Source organism: Elephas maximus, chromosome 18 (assembly GCF_024166365.1).
Source record: "Elephas maximus indicus isolate mEleMax1 chromosome 18, mEleMax1 primary haplotype, whole genome shotgun sequence".
Taxonomy (NCBI): Eukaryota; Metazoa; Chordata; class Mammalia; order Proboscidea; family Elephantidae; genus Elephas; species Elephas maximus.
Window position 1 is genome coordinate 17,312,436 of NC_064836.1, and position 21,279 is coordinate 17,333,714.

The following is a 21,279-nucleotide window of genomic DNA, read 5'->3' on the forward strand; positions in this document are numbered from 1 at the left end:
GTGTCAAGTACACTGAAGGCTTCAGGAATAGCCATTGAATGAACGGATGAACCCTTTCTTGCTAATTACTGCTGTTTCACACCACCAGGATGTCTTGTCTCACAACATGCCTGAAGTATATTTTTAAAGACATTTTTGTTTTTTGATAGCAACTACCTAATTTTTTCCTTTTTTCTTCAAGGGAAACTATCTATCTGTGTCTATTGTCTATCTATCCATATAAGGTTCCCTGGGTGGCACAAATGGTCAGGTGCTCAGCTACTAGCTGAAAGGTCAGCGATTCAAACCCAGCCAGAGTCTCCTTGGAAGACAGGCCTGGAGATCTGCTTCTGAAAGGTCACAGTCTTGAAATCCCCATGGAGCAGTTCCACTCTGTATACATGGGGCCACCATGAGTCACCATCGACTCAATGGCAACTAACAGCAACAACATATATTAAAAAGTTGAAACAATTAGATAGATACACATACATGTATATATATATGTATGTGTATATATACACATGTATATACATTTTTTATACATGTATGTTGAAGGCATATAGAAAACTGCATAAAACATAAATGTACAACTCAACAAGTTATCTAAAGCAAATATTTGTGTAACAACTATAAATGGCCAAATGGAGAACACCGCCTGCACTTCGGATTTGCCACTCATATTTCAAGTGCTCTGTCAGGCCTGAACACCAGTAAGACGGTGGCTTTCCACTTCCTGCACCATGTGGCCTAGGGAGTGCCCTCAGTTGCATGTATGCAAATCTCTCTGCATATACTTCTACTCTCTTGGCTTAGATCAGCTTCTGCCTGCTTTAGGTCACTCCCCAGTGCCTTCAAACCATCGGCATTGGTTGTTTTTTAATATTTTGCCTAGATTTCATAATTGTTACGTCGAAGTCTGTTTTGTTAATACCCACATATTCTTAAGAACTTAAAACATTACAGATATTATTGTTGAAGTCTCCCTTGTACATTTCCCCACTTCTGTTTCTCTAAGGGAGCCCTGGTGGTGCAGTGGTTAAGAGCTCAAATGCTAACCAGAAGGTGGGCAGTTCAAATCCACCAGCTGCTCCTTGGAAATCCTATGGGGCAGTTCTACTCTGTCTTGTAGGGTTATTATGAGTTGGAATCGACTCAATGGCAACGGATTTGGTCTTATTTCTCTAAGGCAGTTACTGCCCTGAGGTTGGTGTATATTCATCCTATGTTTTTTTACTCTTGTACTAGATATATATATCCATAAATAATAGATAATATTATTTTGGGTTTTTTTTTTTTTATAATTTACACAAACAGTATATTACATATTTCATTATCTCATTTGACTTTTTGCACTCAGCATTGGTTTTTGGTTTATTTGTGTTAATATATATAAATTTAGTTCTTTAACTCTTACATGGTTGTACATCCCTTTCCTTATTGACCTTTTACAGTTTTATTAGTACAACTCTGCAGTCCAAAATTTTTAGGTTGAATACATCCAATTCTTCATAGGGCAAAGCAAAGAAAAATGTTTCATCTTATGTAAATTTGTTGTAGAGCTAACTTTGCTGAAATACTTCTTTCTGTAAAAGATAAAAGATATTTAACAAATTTAAACTATACCGAAATTAAATCTAAGGGGGCAATTGTTATGATAAAAATGCTACCAATATGGGACCAATTTTCTCTTTTATGTACAACTAATTTATTCTTTCAGGGCACAATATAATATACCATTTTCAGCTTTAATGAAAAAAGAATACTAAATACCATTTATTGAGCATATAATATAGTGGCGTGTACCCCACACCTTGTATTTGTCAACTCTAGTCCTTACAGCAACCTTGCAAGATAAGTATTTTTAGCTTCATTTTATGGATGAGGAATGAGGGATTAACTTGTACAGTTCATATACAGTACGTAGTTAATGGAAAATTGACTCCAAAGCCTGTGTCTTTTCTTCTGTGTAATATTGCCTGCTCTAAATGTTACTTTGAGTAAATTTGTTTATCTCACTTAAGTGAGCAGCTTAGTTATTATTATAAATACATTTATTTTAAAGAAATTTTTGCAATGTCTCGTTCATAGCCATTAAAAGGTATAAGTGATAAGGTGATATGATAATATAATTTTGACAGTTTGCTGAAAGGGACTTAGGTTTTTAGTAGCTTCTCAATAGTAGGATTAGATCAGTAGTTATTTACTATCTAAATCTTTCGAGCTGGTTTCTTGCCATCAAGTCATATAACCAAATTAAGATGGAGTTTGTTTTGGTATTCAGTACTTATTTATCATGTTTTTATGTGTATAGTGTTGATTCTGTTGAACAAATACAGGCATTGGTTGTGTATGTTACATGGTTAAATTAATAATGTATCATTAGTTTCAGAAATTTATAATTACTTCCTTTAGTTATGGAAATTTGAGTTACTTTTGAACATTCAAGTATTGCTTATTGATATTTCTCTTGAATTACTTACAAATCTATGACTTCTTAAACATTTATTATTGTAATTCTTTTTTTTTTTTTCTTCTTCAGGTGCTATGATTCTTACATCTGGTAAGTCTGGCTCTCAGACAGTTAAAAGGAAATGTCACTGTGGGATGTACAATCCATATTCCTGGAAGAGAATACTGTCTTTTAATTGTCTTAGGAGTACTATTAAAATGCAGTGTTTACGTTTACCAAAGAGAAAATGGGTACATGCATTTCAGCATGTTTTATGGACACCACTAGGTGCCCGGTATGTTCCCAAGTATTCTCAACCGTGTTCTTGTTCCAAGGCAATATTTGGGCAACTTCAAGTCATTTGGCCAATCAGTCGAGTATTATTACATGCCCATTGTCTCAAGGCATCATTCTAGGTACTGAAAAACTACGTGAAGGAAACAGTTATTCATACAGTTTCTATCCTCAAATATTCTATGGTTAATTGTAAACTACTCCTTAGTCATTTCTGGATTTCTGTCTAATCCCAAACAAGACAAAGAGTGCTACTTCAATTGCGTCCTCTTTCTTTTCCCTTACCTTTCAGTGATTTAGGAGTCCCTGGGTGGTACAAACTGTTAACAAGCTTGGCTGCTAAATGAAAAGTTGGGCGTTTGAGTCCACCCGGAGGCTCCTTGGAAGAAAGGCCTGGCAATCTACTTCCCCAAAATCAGCCACTGAAAACCTTATGAAGCACAGTTCTGTCTGACACATGTGAGGTTGCCATGAGTCGGAGCTGACTCGACGGCAACTGGTTTGGTTTTTCTCTTTTTTCAGTGATTTGAAGCAAAATTATCTTGAGAAAAACATTCTGTTGCTCTAGGCATGAGGCCAAAAACATACAACTGTGTTGTAGTTTCTTCTAGCGTTTGGTCCAATCCTTTTTTTTTTTTTGTCTTTTTTCAATTTTGCCCATATTATTTGATGATTATGCATTAACAGCAAGGTTAATATGCTCCTAAAAAAGATGGTAAGAAAAATGTTGATTAAGGAGCAGTTACAACTACACTGACATGCTAAAAAGTAATATATCAGTTAAGTGTGCAATCCAATAGCAAATGAGTAGTATTTCTTTAATTTAAAAAAATGTACATTTTTAGATTATGTATTTACAAGCTAATATCTTCATCCTATGCATGCGTCAATTAGCCATGGGACAATAAGGCTGAAAGGAGGTATTTTTATTATCATTATTTATTTTGTTGTTGTTGTTTTTTTATATTTTGAATGAACTTCTCCTAAACCATTTATCTTGAAATATTCGAAGAGTTGAGATTCATTTTGTTTATTCTATATTTTAAATAGAAATAAATATATTCTAAATGAAAATTTCATGATTTCTTGGTTTAATGTTTACAAAAGTGATGAGTTGAATAGATGTACTTTTTCTCACCAGCTCAGTGTCATTCAGTGAAAGTTTGTGTCTGAAATTCTTTAAGGATACACTCTGTGGTTTCCTAGAAACCTTCCCATAGTGTAGGTTATAATTCCGATTTCTGCTCAAAAATACAGAGTAACCTCTTCCTTATTAAATCAGACATACGGCAACATTTTTTTTTTTTTTCGTAAAATGTAAACTTGAAAATTATCTTTATTTCTTAAATTATTTTGTGAATTAGGTCACTTCTCACTTTAAAGGAAAGAATATTGATTTTATTGATTACATTGCAATGTTGGTGAATGATGCAGATATTAGAACTTGAGAAGTATTGGAACTTTTTTCCTATTTAACTCTGCTAAAAAAGAAAGATTGACTAATCATCACAGAATTTCCTTATTTGCCTTGTAAAACGAAGCTTGAATTGTGAATTTAAAAAATATTCTTCCATTGGCTCTGTATCAGTGTTTCTCAATTATGTTTTTAATTATTGCCCTTTTTTTAACTTTTTTTTCTAGACATCCCTCCATGAAATTTTAATACCACAGATATACTGTAAATCTGTTTACTGCATGTATATCTGCACTTTCTACATACAAAGAGTAAGATTTTTTTAATCCTTTGGGAGGTAGTATTACTCCACTTGAGTATACAATATGTTCTTTGTTTTTTTAATCATGCTTTAGATGAAGGTTTACAGAGTAAATTAGTTTCTCATTAAACAATTAAGACACATACTGTTTTGTGACATTGGTTGCCAACCTCACGATGCGTCAATGCTCTCCCCTTCTCAACCTTGGGTTCCCCACTACCAGCTTTCCTGTCCCCTCCTGCCTCCTCGTCCTTGCCCCTGGGCTGGTGCCCATTTAGTCTCGTTTTGTTTTATGGGCCTGTGTAATCATTGGCTGAAGGGTGAACCTCAGGAGTAACTTGAGTACTGAGTTAAAAGGGTGTCCAGCCACCATGCTGGTGGGATCCGTGGGGCTTTTTTTGTTTTTTGCTTGTTTTGTTTTGTTTCATTTGTTTGTTTTCTTTGTCTTTTCACACTTGGGAGCCCCTTCTAGCTGGGCTGCACTGCACAGCCAAGGAGCCACTCCCCCAATCTGTGCAGCTGTATAGGCGGGATCCCTGGGGGCATTTCTTGTCTTTTTTTTCCCTTTCTTTCTTTTTCTTCTTTCCTCCTTCCTTTTTCCCTGTGTTTCTTCATTTTTCAGTTCTCATCTCTTTATACTTAACTTCTTTTCCAGCCTCCTGAATACCTTGTGCTGTGTAACATCTATACCCTCTCTAGCCAGGCTATACTGCACAACCTGGAAGACTTCCTGGTCTATGCAGCCACACTGGTGGGACCCCTGGGGCTTTTCCGTTCTATTTTTTTTTTTTCTTTTCCAAATTTTTATCAATTTTTTTTCACTTTTTTTTTGCTTCTCTTTATTTCTTGGGTTCTCATCTCTCCACTCCAATGGCAGGCTCCCTTTGCACTCTTTTTGGGGGAGGGGGGGATGTGTTTTTTTTTTTTTCTTTGTTTTTGGTTCCTGCTTCTCTCTCCTCTTTCCCATACCCGTATTAGCTCCATACATCACAACCTCCCTGCTCTTTTCAGCCTACCTGCACCTTGCTCTGAACATCACATCTCCGAGCAGCACAGGCACAGCCTACCAGAACCTGCCTGGCAATGATACCTGGTCTGCCCTGTCAGCCCTAGTGCGTGCCACAAACAACCCATCCCAGCTCCTCCCCTTCAGCTGGACCTGCCCTACTGCACTATAGCTGAGTGACTGGCCCCACCCATTGAACAAGGAAGTGAAAAGTATTGCAACTACGGATGAGCAAACAACAAAGAATGCACAGCCCACCTGCTCAGACACAACCAAATAAAACAAAAAAACAGGACAAAATAAATCTACAATCAAGAAATGAAGAAAATTACTACTGAGTGTTCCAAAGACAGCAGACAATATCAAAAGAATATAAAATAAAATATAAATATAAAAAATAATTTAGAAAAATATAAAATTTTTATTAAAAAAAAATAGGGGAGGATGGTTCCAGTAGGCATCAAGAATAAAACACCAGATGATTTTCCAGTAGAAGAAAAGGCACTAGAACTACCTGACTGTGAATTCAAATCTCTAATATTCAGAGCTATCCAAGAGTTGAAGCAAAAAGCAGACATAAATGAGGAAAAAATAGACAAATTTATGGAAAAAGCAGCCAAATTCATGGAAAATACAACTAGAAATCATACAAAAACAATGATGAGAAATTCAAAAGATAAACAACAAGATTTCAGACGTGGACAGTGTCATAGAAGGACTGAGGAGCAGGTTTGAAATGATGGAAAACAGGAGCAGTGAAATTGAAGACAAACATGTGGATACAACTCTGTGGAAAAATCAGAAAAAAAGAATGAAGAAAAATGAGGAAACTCTGAGAATTATGTGAGATACAATCAAAATCAAAAGTTTACAAGTGATCGGAGTTCCAGAACAGGGAGAGAAAACGGAAAACACAGAGAGGATCATTGAAGAATTGCTGACAGAAAACTTCCCTAATATCATGAATGATGAAAAGCTGACCATCCAAGAAGTTCAATGAACCTCATATAGGATGGATCCCAAAAGAAAAATACCAAGGCATATCATAAGCACACTTGCTAAAACCAAAGACAAAGAAAAAATCCTGCAAGCAGCTTGAGAAAAACAAGTCACATACAGAGGAGGAAAAAATTAGACTAAGCTCTGATTATTTGGCAGAAACCATGGAGGCAAGAGGGCAATGGGATGATATACATAAAACCTTGAAAGAAAAACATTGCCAACCATGAATAATTTATTCTGCAAAACTTTCATTCAAATATGATGGTGAAAGTAGGACATTTTCAGATAAACAGAAATTAAGGGAATATTTAAAACCAAACCAAACCTACAAGAATTATTAAAGGGAGTCCTTCGATCTGAGAACAAAAAAAGCAGACCACAGCCTGCATCTAGGACTCAGGATTGTACCAGCCAGACACCAATGTAGGAAATGAACTCTCAAGGACTATCCAAAACCAAAACAATTGCGACAGGGAACCGGAGAGGTTAACCTGTAAATGACAACAACGTCAGAACAATAAAAGGGGGAATAAACAGTGTAGGTATAGAACTTTCTAATGGAGAGGAAGGCAAGGTGATTAAAAAAAAAAAAAAAAAAAAACAAGTAATAATAGACTCATTCAAACCTAGTAAGATAAGGGTAAATTTCAAGGTAACCACAAAGAAAGTTAACAAACCTATTCATCAAAATAAAGAAGAAAAACATAAAGTCTCAATAAAAAAATCTACAAAAACAAAAGAAATGAAAAAGAAATCCACAAACAAAAGGAACTCATCACAGGAGAGTAAGAGAGACAAAGAAAACGTTAGCATCAAAAAAAAAAAAAAAAGCACTACAAAATGACAGCAATAAACTCACACCTATGAATAATAACACTGAATGTAAATGGCCTAAATGCACCCGTAAAGAGACAGAGACTGACAGAATGGATTAAAAAAAAAAAAATAGGCTCCATCAATATGCTGTCTACAAGAGACACACCTTAGAAACAAAGACGTAAATTTATTAAAAATCAAAGGATGGAAAAAAATGTATCAAGCAAATAACTACCAAAAAAGAGTAGGAATGGCAATACTAATCTCAGATAAAATAGACTTTAAAACAAAATCCACCATAAAAAACAAAGGGGACTATATAATGATTAAAGTGATGATTCATCATGAAGGCTTAACCATAATAAACATCTACGCACCCAATGACAGGGCTCCAAAATACATAAAACAAACTAACAGAGCTGAAAAGAGAAATTGACAGTTCCCCAGTAATAGTAGGAGACTTCAACACACCACTTTCGGTAAAGGACAGAACATCTAGAAAGAAACTCAACAAAAATACAGAAGAGCTAAAGAGCACAATCAGCCAATTTGACCTCATAGATGTACATAGGACCCTCGACCCAACAGCTGCAGAGTACACATTCTTTTCCAATGTACATGGAAAGTTCTCCAGAATAGACCACATCTTAGGTCTCAGAGCAACCCTCAACAAAAGCCAAAACACTGAGATAATACAAAGTATCTTCTCTGACCACAATGCCCTCAAAATAGAAATTAACAATATGAAAAGTAAGGGAAAAAAATCAATTACATGGAAACTGAATAACACCCTTCTTAAAAACCACTGGGTAATAGAAGAAATCAGAGATGGAATAAAAAAATTCCTGGAGTCAAAAAAGGGTGTCCAGGGGCCATACTCTTGGGGTTTCTCCAGGCTCTGTCAGACCAGTAAGTCTGGTTTTTGTGTGTGTGTGTGTGTTAGAATTTTGTTCTACGTTTTTCTCCAGCTCTGTCTGGAACTGTCTATTGTGATCCCTGTCAGAGCAGTAAGTGATGGTAGCCGGGCACCATCTGGTTGTGCTGGACTCAGCATGGTGGAGGGTGTGGTAGTTGTGGTCCATTAGTCCTTTGGACTACTCTTTCCCATGTGTCTTTGGTTTTCTCCATTCTCCCTTGCTCCAGATGGCATGGGACCAGTGGAGTGTTTTAGATGGCTACTCACAAGCTTTTAAGACTCCAGATGCTATTCATCAAAGTAGGATGTAGAACAATTTCTTCATAAACTATGTTATGCCAGTTGAGCTAGATGTCCCCCGAGATCATGGTCCCTAGGCCTCAGCCCAGTAATTTGCTTCCTCAGGGAGTTTGAATGTGTCTATGGAGCTTGTATGACTTTGCCTTGGTTAAGTTGTGCTGACTTCCCCGGTATTGTGTACTGTCTTACCCTTCACCGAAGTTACCAATTATCTATTGTCTAGTTAGTGTTTTTCCCTCCCCTTCCTCATAACCATCAAAGATTGTTTCTTTCTGTGTGTAAACCTTTTCATGAGTTCTTACAGTAGTGGTCTTGTACAGTATTTGTCCTTTTGTGATTGACTTACTTCACGCAGCATAATGCCCTCCAGACTCATCCATGTTGTGAGATATTTTGCAGATTCATCATTGTTCTTTATCATTGCATAGTATTCTGTTGTGTGTATGTACCATAGTTTGTTTATTCATTCGTCTGTTGATGGGCACTTACATTGTTTCTATCTTTTTGCTGTTGTGAATAATGCTGCAATGAACTGGGTGTGCATATATCTATTCATGTAATGGCTCTTATTTCTCTAGTATGTATCCCTAGAAGCGGGATTGCTGGATCATGTGGTATTTCCATTTCTAGCTTTTTAAGGAAGTGCTATATTGGTTTCCAAAATGGATGTACCATTATACATTCCTATCAGCAGTGCATAGAGTTTCAGCCTCCCCACAGCTTCTTCAAATTTATTATTTTCTGTTTTTTTAATTCGTGCCAGTAATGCTGGGATGAGATGGTATCTCATTGTAGCTTTGATTTATTTGCATTTCTCTTAATGGCTAGTGATCGTGAGCGTTCCCTCATGAGTCTGTTAGCCACCTGAATGTCGTCTTTGGTGAAGTTTCTGTTCATATCTTTTGCCCATTTTTTAATAGGATTATTTATCTTTTTGTTGTAGAGGTGTTGGGTTTTCCTATAGATTTTAAAGATTAGACCTTTGTCGGATATGTTATAGCCAAAATTTTTTTCCCAGTGTGTAGATTCCCTTTTTACTCTTTTGGTGGAGCCTTTTGATGAGCATAAGTGTTTAATTTTGGGGAATTCGCAGTTATCTAACTTATCTTCTGGTGTTTGTGTATTTTTAGTTATGGCTTGTATCCTATTTATGCCATGTTTTAGGGCTTCTAGCATTGGCCCTATTTTTTCTTCTATGATCTTTATAGTTTTTTGGTTTTATACTTAAGACTTTGATCCATTTTGAATTAGTTTTTGTGTATGGTATGAGGTATGGGTCCTGTTTGATTTTTTTTACAGATGGACATCCAGTTTTGCCAGCACCGTTTGCTAGAAAGACTGTCTTTTACCCATTTAATGAACTTTGGGCCTTTGTTGAAGATCAAGTGACTTTAGGTGGATGGATCTACATCTGGATTCTCGATTCTGTTCCATTGGTTAATGTGTCTGTACTTGTACCAGTACCAGGCTGTTTTGACTGTAGAGTAGGTTCTGAGGTCAGGTAGTGTGAGTCCTTTTACTTTATTCTTCTCCTTCAGTAGTGCTTACCTGAGGCCTTTTCCCTTTTTCTATAAAGGTGGTGATTTGGTTGTCCATATCTTTAAAAAATGCTATTAGAATTTGGATCAGTATTGCATTGTATCTGTAGATCGCTTTGGGGAGTATTGACATTTTCACAATGTTGAGGCTTCCTATTCATGGTACGTTTTCCCACTTAGGTAGGTCTCTTTTGGTTTCTTGAAGTAGTGTTTTGTAGTTTTCATTGTTCAGGTCTTTTGCATCCCTGGTTATGTATTCCTAAGTATTTTATTTTTTTAGGGGTATAAAAACCCAGCTGATTTTTGTATGTTTATCTTGTATCCTGCTACTCTACTGAATCTTTCTATTAGTTCCAGTAGTTTTCTTGTGGAGTCTTTAGCGTTCTCTATGTATCCTATCATCCACAAATTGAGACAGTTTTACTTCTTTATCAACGATTTGGGTGCCCTTTATTTCTTTTTCTTGCCTTACTGTTCTGGCTAGTACTTCCAGTACAATGATAAATAGGAGTAGTGATAAAGGGCATTTTTGTCTTGTTCCTGTTCTCAGGGGGAATGTTTTCAGTCTCTCTCCATTGAGGGTGATGTTGGCTGTTGGTTTTGTATAGGTGCCCTTTTTTATGTTGAGGAATTTCCCTTCTATTCCTATTTTATTGAGAATTTTTATCAGGAATGGGTATTGGATTTTATCGAATGCCTTTTCTGCGTTGATTGAGATGATCATGTGATTCTTTTGTTTTATTTATGTGGTAGATTACATTGATTTTCTAATGTTGAACCATCCTTGCATACCTGGTATGAATCCCTCTTGGACATGGTATATTATTTTTTGATATGATGCTGAATTCTATTGGCTAGAATTTTCTTGAGAATTTTTGCATCTATATTCATGAGAAATATTGGTCTCTAATTTTCTTTTTTTGTGGTGTCTTTGCTGGGTTTTGGTATCAGGGTTATGCTGGCTTCATAGTTCATAAAGTTCTGGAATAGTTTGAGTAGTACTGGTGTGACCTCTTCTCAGTGTTTGGTAGAATTCTCCAGTGAAGCCATTTGGGCCCAGATTTTTTTTGTTGGGAGTTTTTTTTTTTTTTTTAATTACCTCTTCAATATCTTCTCTTATGGATCTGTTCAGATTTTCTGCCTCAGTTTGTATTACTTTAAGTAGGTAGTGTGTTTCTAGAAATTTGTCCATTTCCTCTAGGTTTTCAAATTTGTTATGGTTTTTCATAGTATTCTGTTATGGTCCTTTTTATTTCATTTGGGTCTGTTGTAATGACCCCCATTTCATTTCTTATTTGAGATATTTGCACCCTCTCCTGTTTTTGTTTTGTCAGTTTGGCCAGTGGTTTGTTGATTTTGTTGATCCTTTCGGAGAAACAACTTTTGGTTTTGTTGATTCTTTCTATTGCTTTTTTCTCTATTTCACTTATTTCTGCTCCGATCTTTATTATTTCCTTTCTTCTGGTGGCTGTGAGCTTCTTTTGCTATTTTGTTTCTATTTGTTCAAGTTGCATAGCTAACATTTTCATTTTGCTCCTTCCTTTTTGACGTGTGCATCTATTGCTGTAAATTGACCTCCGAGCACTGCTTTTGCTCTGTCCTAACGGTTTTGGAATGATGTGTTTTCATTCTCATTTGATTCCAGGAATTTTTTTATTCCATCTTTGATTTCTACTATTACCCATTGGTTTTTAAGCAGGGTGTTATTCAGTTCCATGTATTTGATTTCTTTTCCTTGCTCTTCATATTATTAATTTCTGCTTTTATGGCATTGTGATCAGAGAAGATACTTTGCATTATCTCAGTGTTTTGGATTTTGTTGAGGGTTGCTCTGTGGCCTAAGATGTTGTCTGTTCTGGAGAATGTTACCCATGTGTTGGAAAAGAATGTATACTTTGCTGCTGTTGGGTGGAATGTTCTGTATATGTCTGTGAGGTCAAGTTGGTTGATGGTGGCCTTCAGATCTTTTGTATCTTTGTTGAGTTTCTTTCTAGATGTTCTGCCCATTACCAAAAGTGGTGTGTTGAAGTCTCCTACTATTATTGTGCAACTGTCCATTTCTTTTTTTAGTTTTGTTAGAGTTTGTTTTATGCATTTTGGAGCTCTGTAGTTGGGTGCATAGATATTTATTATGGCTATGTCCTCGTGATGGAGTGTCCCTTTAATCGTTATATAATGTCCTTCTTTGTCTCTTATGGTGGATTTTGTTTTAAAGTCTGTTTTATCTGAGATTAGTATTGCCACTCCTGCTCTTTTTTGGTTGTTGTCTGCTTGATACTTTTTTTTACCCTTTGATTTTTAATATACCTATGTCTTTGTATCTAAGGTGTGTCTCTTGTAGACAGCACATTGATGGGTCCTGTTTTCTTTTTTAATCCATTCTGTCACTCTCTGTCTCTTTATGGGTGCATTTAAGCCATTTACATTTGGTGTGAATATTGATAAATGTGAGTTTATTGCTGTCATTTTGTAGTGATTTTTTTGGGTAGTAGTGATGTTTTCTTTGTTCCTCTTACTTGTGCTGAATCCTTTTGTTTGTGGATTTTTTTTTTTTTCATTTTTCTAAATTTTGTGTGTGTTGAGACTTTGTTTCTCTTCTTTATTTTGATGAATAGGTTTGTTAACATTCCTTGTTGTTACCTTGAAATTTACCCCGTCTTCCTAAATTTAATCTAGTCTTTTATTACTTGATGTCACTGTAACTTCCCTTCCATTTGAAAGTTCTATATGTACAACCAGCTCTTGTAGTTTCAATTATGACTTGAGTCCTTCTGGATATGGAGATGATATTCTAAATAGTGGTGTAATACCCATCTAATATAAATTTTGTTTGAATAAGCTTAAGTATTTTTATTGGGAATTCTATGGACAATTAAAATCATGGCATGAACCTGGTATTAGAAATAAGTTTTTCTCTAGTGATAACTGCTTGACTTATACTTTTTTGGCCTCAGTTTTCTTGTCTGCAAAAGGATATACTTCAGTGCAATTTAATAAATACTAAATACTTCCTACTACTTGCCAAGCACAGTTGACTCAATGACAGTGGGTTTGGTTTTTGGTTTGGTTCTAGTTGTTGGAGGTGATCAAATGAGATAATAGGTGACAAACTGCTGTACAATGTTTTAAATAGTATGTGAATATATTTCTATATAATGGGGACATTATTAAAATACTCCCTTTTTTTGGAAAAGGAGCCCTGGTGGCAGAGTTGTTAAGAACTCATCTGCTAACCAAAGGTCAGTGGTTCAAACCCACCAGCTGTTCTACAGGATAAAGATGTGGCAGTCTGCTTCCATAAAGTTTACAGCCTTGGAAACTCTATCGGATAGTTCTACTCTGTCCTATAGGGTTGCTATGAGTAACAGTCAACTGGATGGCAACAGGTTTGGGTTGTTTTGGTTTTTCTTGGAAAAAAAAAATTTTGTTAAATTGTGTAATTTTCGTACCCTAGAGCTCTTTAATTATTGATTAGGAACATTGGAATCATAACTTTATGATTTAATTTATCCCAAGTTGCATAAATCTTCAATTGACACTGATTCACTTTTGGGTTGCTTTTCTGTACATACTAAGCGAATTTTGAGATCACGAACAATTCCTTTATACCTAAAAGTACTGTTTCTAATTTGAGAGATAATAATCTCACTAATTCACTGAGGAAACATTTATATTGCTATTGCATTATATTTCTCATTTTTCTGTGTTTTTCTCCAGTTTCCTGTTAAATCATTAGCCTCCACAAACTTTCTTATAGAATTACACATATTTGCTGATCAGTGTTCCAGGAACAGCCCTTTACTTCTGTCATCCACATACTCCGGGTCACTTTTGAATTACTATCTTCATTTTATCAATTAAATTTTAAAAGGGATGTTTCTGAAATACTTGAAAATGTTGAGATTAATGGAAAAAGTGAGAAGAGAAACCCCCAAAATTTATGAGAAGCCACAACTTATTTTATGGATACAATCTCTTTCTAAGCTAATAATACAGCACTAGGGAGTCCCTGGTGGCATAGTGGTTAAGTGCTGCGGCTGCTAACCAAAGGGATGGCAGTTTGAATCTGCCAGACACTCCTTGGAAACTCTATGGGGCAGTTCTACTCTGTGCTATAGGGTTGCTATGAGTTGGAATCAACTTGATGGCACTGGGCTTTTTTTTTTTTTTTAGGGAGTCAGTTAAGAAATTGGTTGAGTAAAATACTGCAAAAATTTACCCAGCAAGGAAATAGATGTTATTAGAGTACAAAGAGACATGTAAAAATTCTACTCTGGGTAATGAGATTGAATTTATCAACACATCTGGAGTGCCACAGGAGAGCATAGGAACTGAAAAGGAGGCTTGCTCCAGGATCGAGTCTGCAGATATCCTCTGAGGCCAAGGGTCTTAATTTTTTAGCTCACTCTGGAACCCTAAGTAGACCCAGAATTTATTTACAAACATGAACCCATATGGCTGTGCAATTGTATGACATCTAATTCTGCTGATCTGGAACCCAGTACAATTATTAGTCAAATTAGCTTCAGTTGTTTTTCTAGTGCCATCTATATTTTGTAGTACAGATTAAAGGAGTAGAATCCCGGGACATTGGGTGGGGGAAGTGTGTAGAGCAAAAGGGAGACTGAGGGTGGTGAGGGGAAAAAGCAAATGGATGGTTTTGAGAAGAAAGACTGTGCAAGCTATAAAAATTATTTGTTGTTGACCAACTTATTTGATCAGTTATTTCCTTTTCTTTGACTCAAAATAGTGCTTTTAATTTTACATTATATATTAGTTTTCCTAAATGAAATTTCCTCTACAATAGACTGAACACTAAAAAGCATATTCTACAGGCAGAGTAAATATATGATACCCTTATTGCTCCAATGAGAATGGTATGGGCGTGTTTCCTATGAAAGGGAAATGCCTGCATATCTGTTATCTTTATTATGAACCTGTATGCAACCATCACCTTTCTGAGACTCAATTCATGGATCTACAAAATGAGACAGATGGATTCAATGAATTCCCAGATACTTTCTAGCTGTAAATTTACGTAATTCAGTCATCATATTTGAGTGGCCAGAACATTTAAAATTGAGCATCGTGAGGTTGAAACACTTTAGAATCCTTCTCAAACCTGTCAAACAAATTTTATTTGAGCATTGTGATGCTTTATTTATAAGTATTTATTTCAGTTCTCTTTGAAAGAAACAAGGACAAGTAATATCCAGTGCTTATTGTCAAACTTATGATATAAGGAAGCCATATACAAAAAGTAATTCATGTCTCCTATTTTTTTTCAAGTTGCTTCATATCCAGTATGTTTGTCACTGCAAAACTATATTGTATATGTCATTGCTTGTGTTTTTATTAACTGTGTTATCAAATTTTTCCCCTTCAAGGATTGGTTGCTGGTACTATAATAATTGGTACTCTAATTGTAGTCAAAATTATCTGGCACTATGGAAAATCAGGGTGAGCAGAAATTCTTATGATTTTTAAAAAATTTATTCTTATCTTCTTTTCAGTAAAACATGATAATATATCAGTAGATAACTGTCTTAGCATTTTTGCTTTTCTTTTTTTTTTTTTTTACGTGCTATCTCTTCATTCCTTTTGCCTGTAATTACTATGCAGGATAAACAGACTCTGTGTGCATGTGTTTGTGTGGTTTAAGAAAATTTCTCAATATAGTCAAAGACACTAACCACATTTCAAAGGAAAGTAATTTGAAAGCCAAAGTCTCACTTGTTGCAATCAATTCACCTTTTTTTCTACACAGTACAATTTATTTTAGTACCTGTGTGTTGAACAGAAGCAAAGAAATCTATGAAATATCAACCTCTAATATATTGTTAAATTGCCTGTGTGGTCTTTTGCTGAGTTTTATTTATTACTGGATGCCACATCTAGCCAAAAAGAGCCCAGTGGTTACGTAGGCGAGTTCTGGGGCTTGACTGCTCAGTTGGCATCCGGGGTCTGTGTGACTCTGAGCAACTCAACTCTCTATGCCTCAGTTTCCTCACATGTGAAACGGGAGAAATATAGTACCTACCTCATGCAGCTCTAGTGAGGATCAAATAAGTGCTGTCTGTAAAGAGGTTAGAACATTGCTTGGCACATAGTAAGCATTCAGATGTTAAGAAAACAACACACAGAAAAAATCAGCATTATTTGAAATATCTAATCAGCATTGATTTCAAATACATTAAATACAAATGTCATGGTTGGCCCTGATGAATCCTGTAGACAAAAGAGGATTATTTAAATTGAAACCTCTTTTGTAGCTTTCTTTTGTTAGAAAAGCTTATTATGGAGTCCATACAGACTTATTTCTAAATTTCCCTAATGCCTGTCCATTTTTTTCATTAATTAGTTAAGAACAACTATATTTAATGCTGTTACTAAAATGCCTATTTTAATTCTTTGGGTGATGTGAGCCGTGTACTTTTCACTGTCTGTAAATCTTCTTTCCCCTTAAATTGACAATATTATTGAAGCCCATAAATAGGCTAAAGTATGTAACACTCTTTAAATCACTAAATGGTTCAATCTTTTAGTAAAAATATTTGACCTTTAGATCCCATTTTGTTTTTGTTTTTTTAAATAGTTTTTACAGGTATTTGTTTAATGTCAACAAAATATGTTAGGCGCTATAAAATGAAATGTAATAAAATATAACTTGCTCTTGAGACTTTTCAGAAACTTTTTAAAAGTGTGGTTTAGAGCCCAGCAAAAAACTACGTGCTCTGAGTTATATAAAGTGTGTCAAGTTGATGGAGATGCTTCTGCAAAATTACCCTGAAAATTAACTAAACCACAAATCTTATGTACTTTCTTGCATTCATCCCAGCTCCCCTTTTGAAATAGAGTGTTACCAATTCACCTTCCCAAACCTGTACCTTGGGACTTGGTAGGAGGGATGTGGGATATGTTGAGTTCCCCAAGTGCTCTCTCTTGGCTTCCATCAGTTTCTTTATATACTGTGGTCGGAAAATTGGTCATGATATTTTTAACAGAATGAAAAGTGCTGGAAAGTTGAAGGAGGGAATATTTGTTTGAATGGTACTGGGATTTTGCAATAAACCTAATTCCTCAATCTGTGAATCAGAAGAAATTGCATGCAAACCCATAAGAAGGAATTTGCCTTTTTCATGTGCACATAAAAAACACTCCACTTGACTCATTTTTTAAGTGTAAGCTGTCTAGGGTGGGAGTTGACTTTATGTATACTTGGTGATTCTCCTGATTACATATTGATTTAATTTAAAAATTTGAGTGTGATGGTGATAATGTAGCCTCATCTGGTGATGCTTGTGTTTGCCTACGGAAGGATTTATTTACTTCTTTTAGACGTACTCGGTTTATATGGTACATTTTACTTTATGAAAGGGATGGACATTGTAAGCAAATGTTTGATTTCATGTTTTCATTGAGATTAAAATGATATTCTTCAATTAGTTTTTCCTCTCTCTACTATTTAGCTCTTATCATACATATGAGAACAACAAGGCTTCAGTGTTATCTGTCACAAATCAACTTTGATTGGTGGTACATCAGAAGTAAGACCTTCTGGTAAATTAGAAAAGGTACATGGTTTCATACAATCACATATCTATAATTTTCATAACGTCCGTCAATACAGTTGGCTCAAGGTTTATCTATGACTAAACCAAAAAAACCCAAACCCATTGCCATCAGTCAATTCCAACTCATAGCAACCCTACAGGACAGAGTAGAACTGTCCCATAGGGTTTCCAAGGAGTGGCTGGTGGATTTGAACTGCTGACCTTTTGCTTAGCAGTTGAGCTATTAACCACTTTGCCACCAGGGCTTCTATCTATGACTATTAGTGGATAATAGAAGTTTAAAAAAAAAAAAAAAAGCCATTAAATCACTTCTGACTCATAGCGACCCTATAGAAGTGTAAGCCTCTGTTATTGACAGACTTGTTGTCTGCCTTTCTGACTAACACGTGGAATCTCTCGTTAGCACAACACATCACCAGCTCTTGGCTTTTCAGGGATATGCTCGTCATCTCTTCTTGTGCTTTGTACTCAGTTTATTGTAATGATTAGATGCTCATAAGGCCACAAGTACTGGGTTTGGGAATGGTGGGAAGGATGCTACATTAGGGCTTTTCAATAGGAATGCCTTCATTAGCACTATTTGCGTCATGAGATGATTGGTCTACGTATTGTTTCTCCTTTTGTCTGGTGGCTTTTAGAGTTTTGTATGTTTAGGAAATCTGAAAATTTGTTTTAAGCATCGTTTTTATGTTATGTTTATAGTTCTTAAAAGACATCTGTTTTATGTTGTTATACAAAATTATTTCACAAAACTAACTTGATATAAATGTACTGTGAAACTTTCTTAAGTGTCTTCTTCTCTTGACCAATCTTTCCTCTAACCCACAGGTAGCATAAGTTTTCTCATGGGGTTTTCGTTGACTTTTCATCTGAAAGTATCTTAATTAATTCTAACTTGGCCACTATTAATCTCAAGAAACTAAAAATTCAATTGGTGTTTAATTGCTACCGCTATGGCTACAGACATTGTCCATAGTCTATAATTTACTAATTTTGCATTTGTTTTGCGTCCCAAATTAACTTACTCATTCTTTTGTCACATAGAGGCTCAAAAATTAAGTATCACCAGTAAATAAAATAATTTTTAATTTTTTTTTTTTTAACTTTCAGGACACACATATATAACATTGACAGTTTTGATTATGACGCTAGTAACCATTGGCTAGCTGATTTAGCCAAAGAAGAGCTAAGACGTGCACACAAGTGCAGAGAATAATCTAGTTTCGTTAGAACTTTCTGGAGGAGTGGACACAATATTTGCAGTAGCGCTCTTTATTGTGCATGTTATCATTGTCTTTAAGATGCACAGGGATGTCAACAAAGCAAGAAGAAAAGAGCTCATTCTGGAATCACATTCTGAACCTACCCAAATCTCTTAAAAATTGAACTGGCGGGAGTGAGAATGATTGCTTTCCTAAATACGTAGGGATGTATAGAGCATGGTTTATGCTTAGAATATGAGCAAGAAAAAAAGGAAATAAGTAATTTTTTTTTTCACTAAATGGGTAAAGTTATTTTTACTTAAAAAAGGAAATAAAAACATAAATTGGATATTGAAGATAAACAAAAACCATTAACTGGATACTGAAAACAAGCAAATGAAAAACTGAAACAATCTCTTCTAAGCAAAGTTGCCACAGAGAGCTGAACCACATTATAAAATAATCCTTGACTATAAAGCATTTTTATCTTTCCTTATCCTATTAAAATGAGTCCAAATGGGTTGGCAAAATACTTTCAAGGAAAAACATGCTAATAACCCAAGAAGTTGAGTTTCTTGGGTTAGTTGGTGGCAAGGGAAGAATACAGAATAAACTTTGTTACACAAATACGGATAAGGAACCAGGACTCAGCCTATTAGTTGTAAGATGGATCTGCTGCAGTTTTGTCCTTAGGACAATCTTTTTTGGGAAGAAGAGCCCTATGAAAGAAGTCTTCGTTGACTTAGTGTCTTTAAAAGAACCCAGAGATATTATAATATTAACATAAGAAAATATTCTATGTTTGTGACGTGAGATATTCATAGCTAAACTGTAAGTCTTGCTCTTTTGTAATATTAATTTATTTATATTATGTCAGTGAACATACTGGTTTTACATGTATCACAAGAAATGTTCATGTAATCAAGAAGATATGTAAAGAAAAATTTATTTTCCCTAGATAGAAATAATCACATTGTCTCATGTAGTATTTGAAAATTTTTTTCTTAAATGTGAACAAATTATTTCTAAATAAGAGGTTTCTCCCTGCACCCCATAACTAATTTAGATTAATGCCTTTTGATTAACATACTGTGAAACATTTTCAGTTTCTTTTAAGTTATACTGTAGTATACTTTCCTGAGCATGTCAGTCTACTCATATTAGGGTATTGGTTGAACTTATTTACTATTGATATACCTAAAGTCTATCACATTAATTTCTAGATTCTTAATATATTCTTGTCATATTGTCAATTATGTTTTAAGTGTGAGACTGGACTAGAATATACACAGACCTGCATATAACAATAAATATTTTGCCATACTGCTTCATCTATTTTTTGTTGTTGTTCTTGAAGTATTTTAAAGTAATCTCATATGCATCACAACATTTCATTGTGAACACTTCAGTATGCATTTTGAATAATTCAATATGCAATATGTTTTTTCTGCCTCACCGCAATCAGTGCTAACAAGGTTAATAATTATGTCCTAATATTTTCTGATATTAGAAAATTCTTTTAACTCTCCTAAAAATTCTGGAATAAGGCACATATCCACCTATTCATTCATTTGTTATATATGAGGGCCTTCTCTGCCTACTCTGACACCTGGTGCTTCCTGGTGTAGCAAGGATAACCCTGATTCAGCTATTCAGAAATGTGTGTGAGAGCCACCTGTGCGCAAGTTACCTCGTGCTAGGTTCTGGGGTTACCAAATGGCTACAACACAGGATTCGCCCTCAGATCGCCTGTAGTCTACCACAGGAAGTCCAAGACAATACACTGATTTAGAAAAAGAATGTAGAGTTCTAAGTGTTAAACACATACAGAAAACCAAGGGTGCTTAAATTTGTTTGCAGAGTGGATGAGTGGTAGGGAGGGAGGCATTCCAGACAGAATGCCCTTTTAGGAAGGACAAGTAGGTTATCTTGGCAGAATTGGAGCCTGCAAATAGTGCAGCTGCTCCAAGTATTAAAGGCTTGGGGAGAGGGATAGTGGGTGATGTGGTCAGTGTAAAAGTAAAAATTAAAAACAAACATTCTATTCCACTCTGATTAAGTTAAAAATGAAAGTCAATGCCCACAGTTTATAATAGCAATAATTTAGATATTGGAAAATATTGAATTTTGACAATAAAATACATTGAGATAGCTTTTATATCTTATTGTCTAGATACAGCTGAAAGTTGAAAAAATATTTAAGTTAGTTACCTTAAAGAAAATAATAAATAGTAGGTATGGGGGAATGAGACTTTCTTGTAGGATTCATAGTTACTTTGTCTTGTCATGAGGTTAATTTTTATTCAAGGTACACTCACCTATGAGATTTTACTTTGATTGCAAATGCTTATTTACTCTTGAGACTAATGCTTATTCGTTACTGGCAATGATACTTGCTCGCCAAAAAAACTTGAGTTTTACAATATTTAACCCACAGACTTATCATTATCAAATTCTGGCAACATCTGAACACTAATGGTTTTTG

At 35.2% G+C, this 21,279-nt stretch overlaps 1 protein-coding gene across 8 annotated transcripts in view; it reads left to right on the plus strand.

Annotated features, from left to right (window-relative positions):
* CD55 (CD55 molecule (Cromer blood group)) overlaps positions 1–20,129 on the plus strand; it is a 44,610-nt gene extending 24,481 nt beyond the window's left edge. For 2 of the 8 annotated variants that reach the window (XM_049858019.1, XM_049858012.1), the window contains 3 exons: positions 2,522–2,542; positions 15,406–15,478; positions 18,703–20,129. In XM_049858019.1, the coding sequence (XP_049713976.1) occupies positions 2,522–2,542; positions 15,406–15,478; positions 18,703–18,808 (200 nt within the window). In that variant the 3' untranslated portion in view covers positions 18,809–20,129. Of the gene's footprint in view, positions 1–2,521; positions 2,543–3,017; positions 3,239–4,366; positions 7,060–15,405; positions 15,479–17,487; positions 17,593–18,702 lie in introns of those variants that run through there. The other 6 variants (XM_049858020.1, XM_049858015.1, XM_049858013.1 and 3 more) reach the window with 5 other exon arrangements.
* Positions 20,130–21,279: the final 1,150 nt, after the last annotated feature.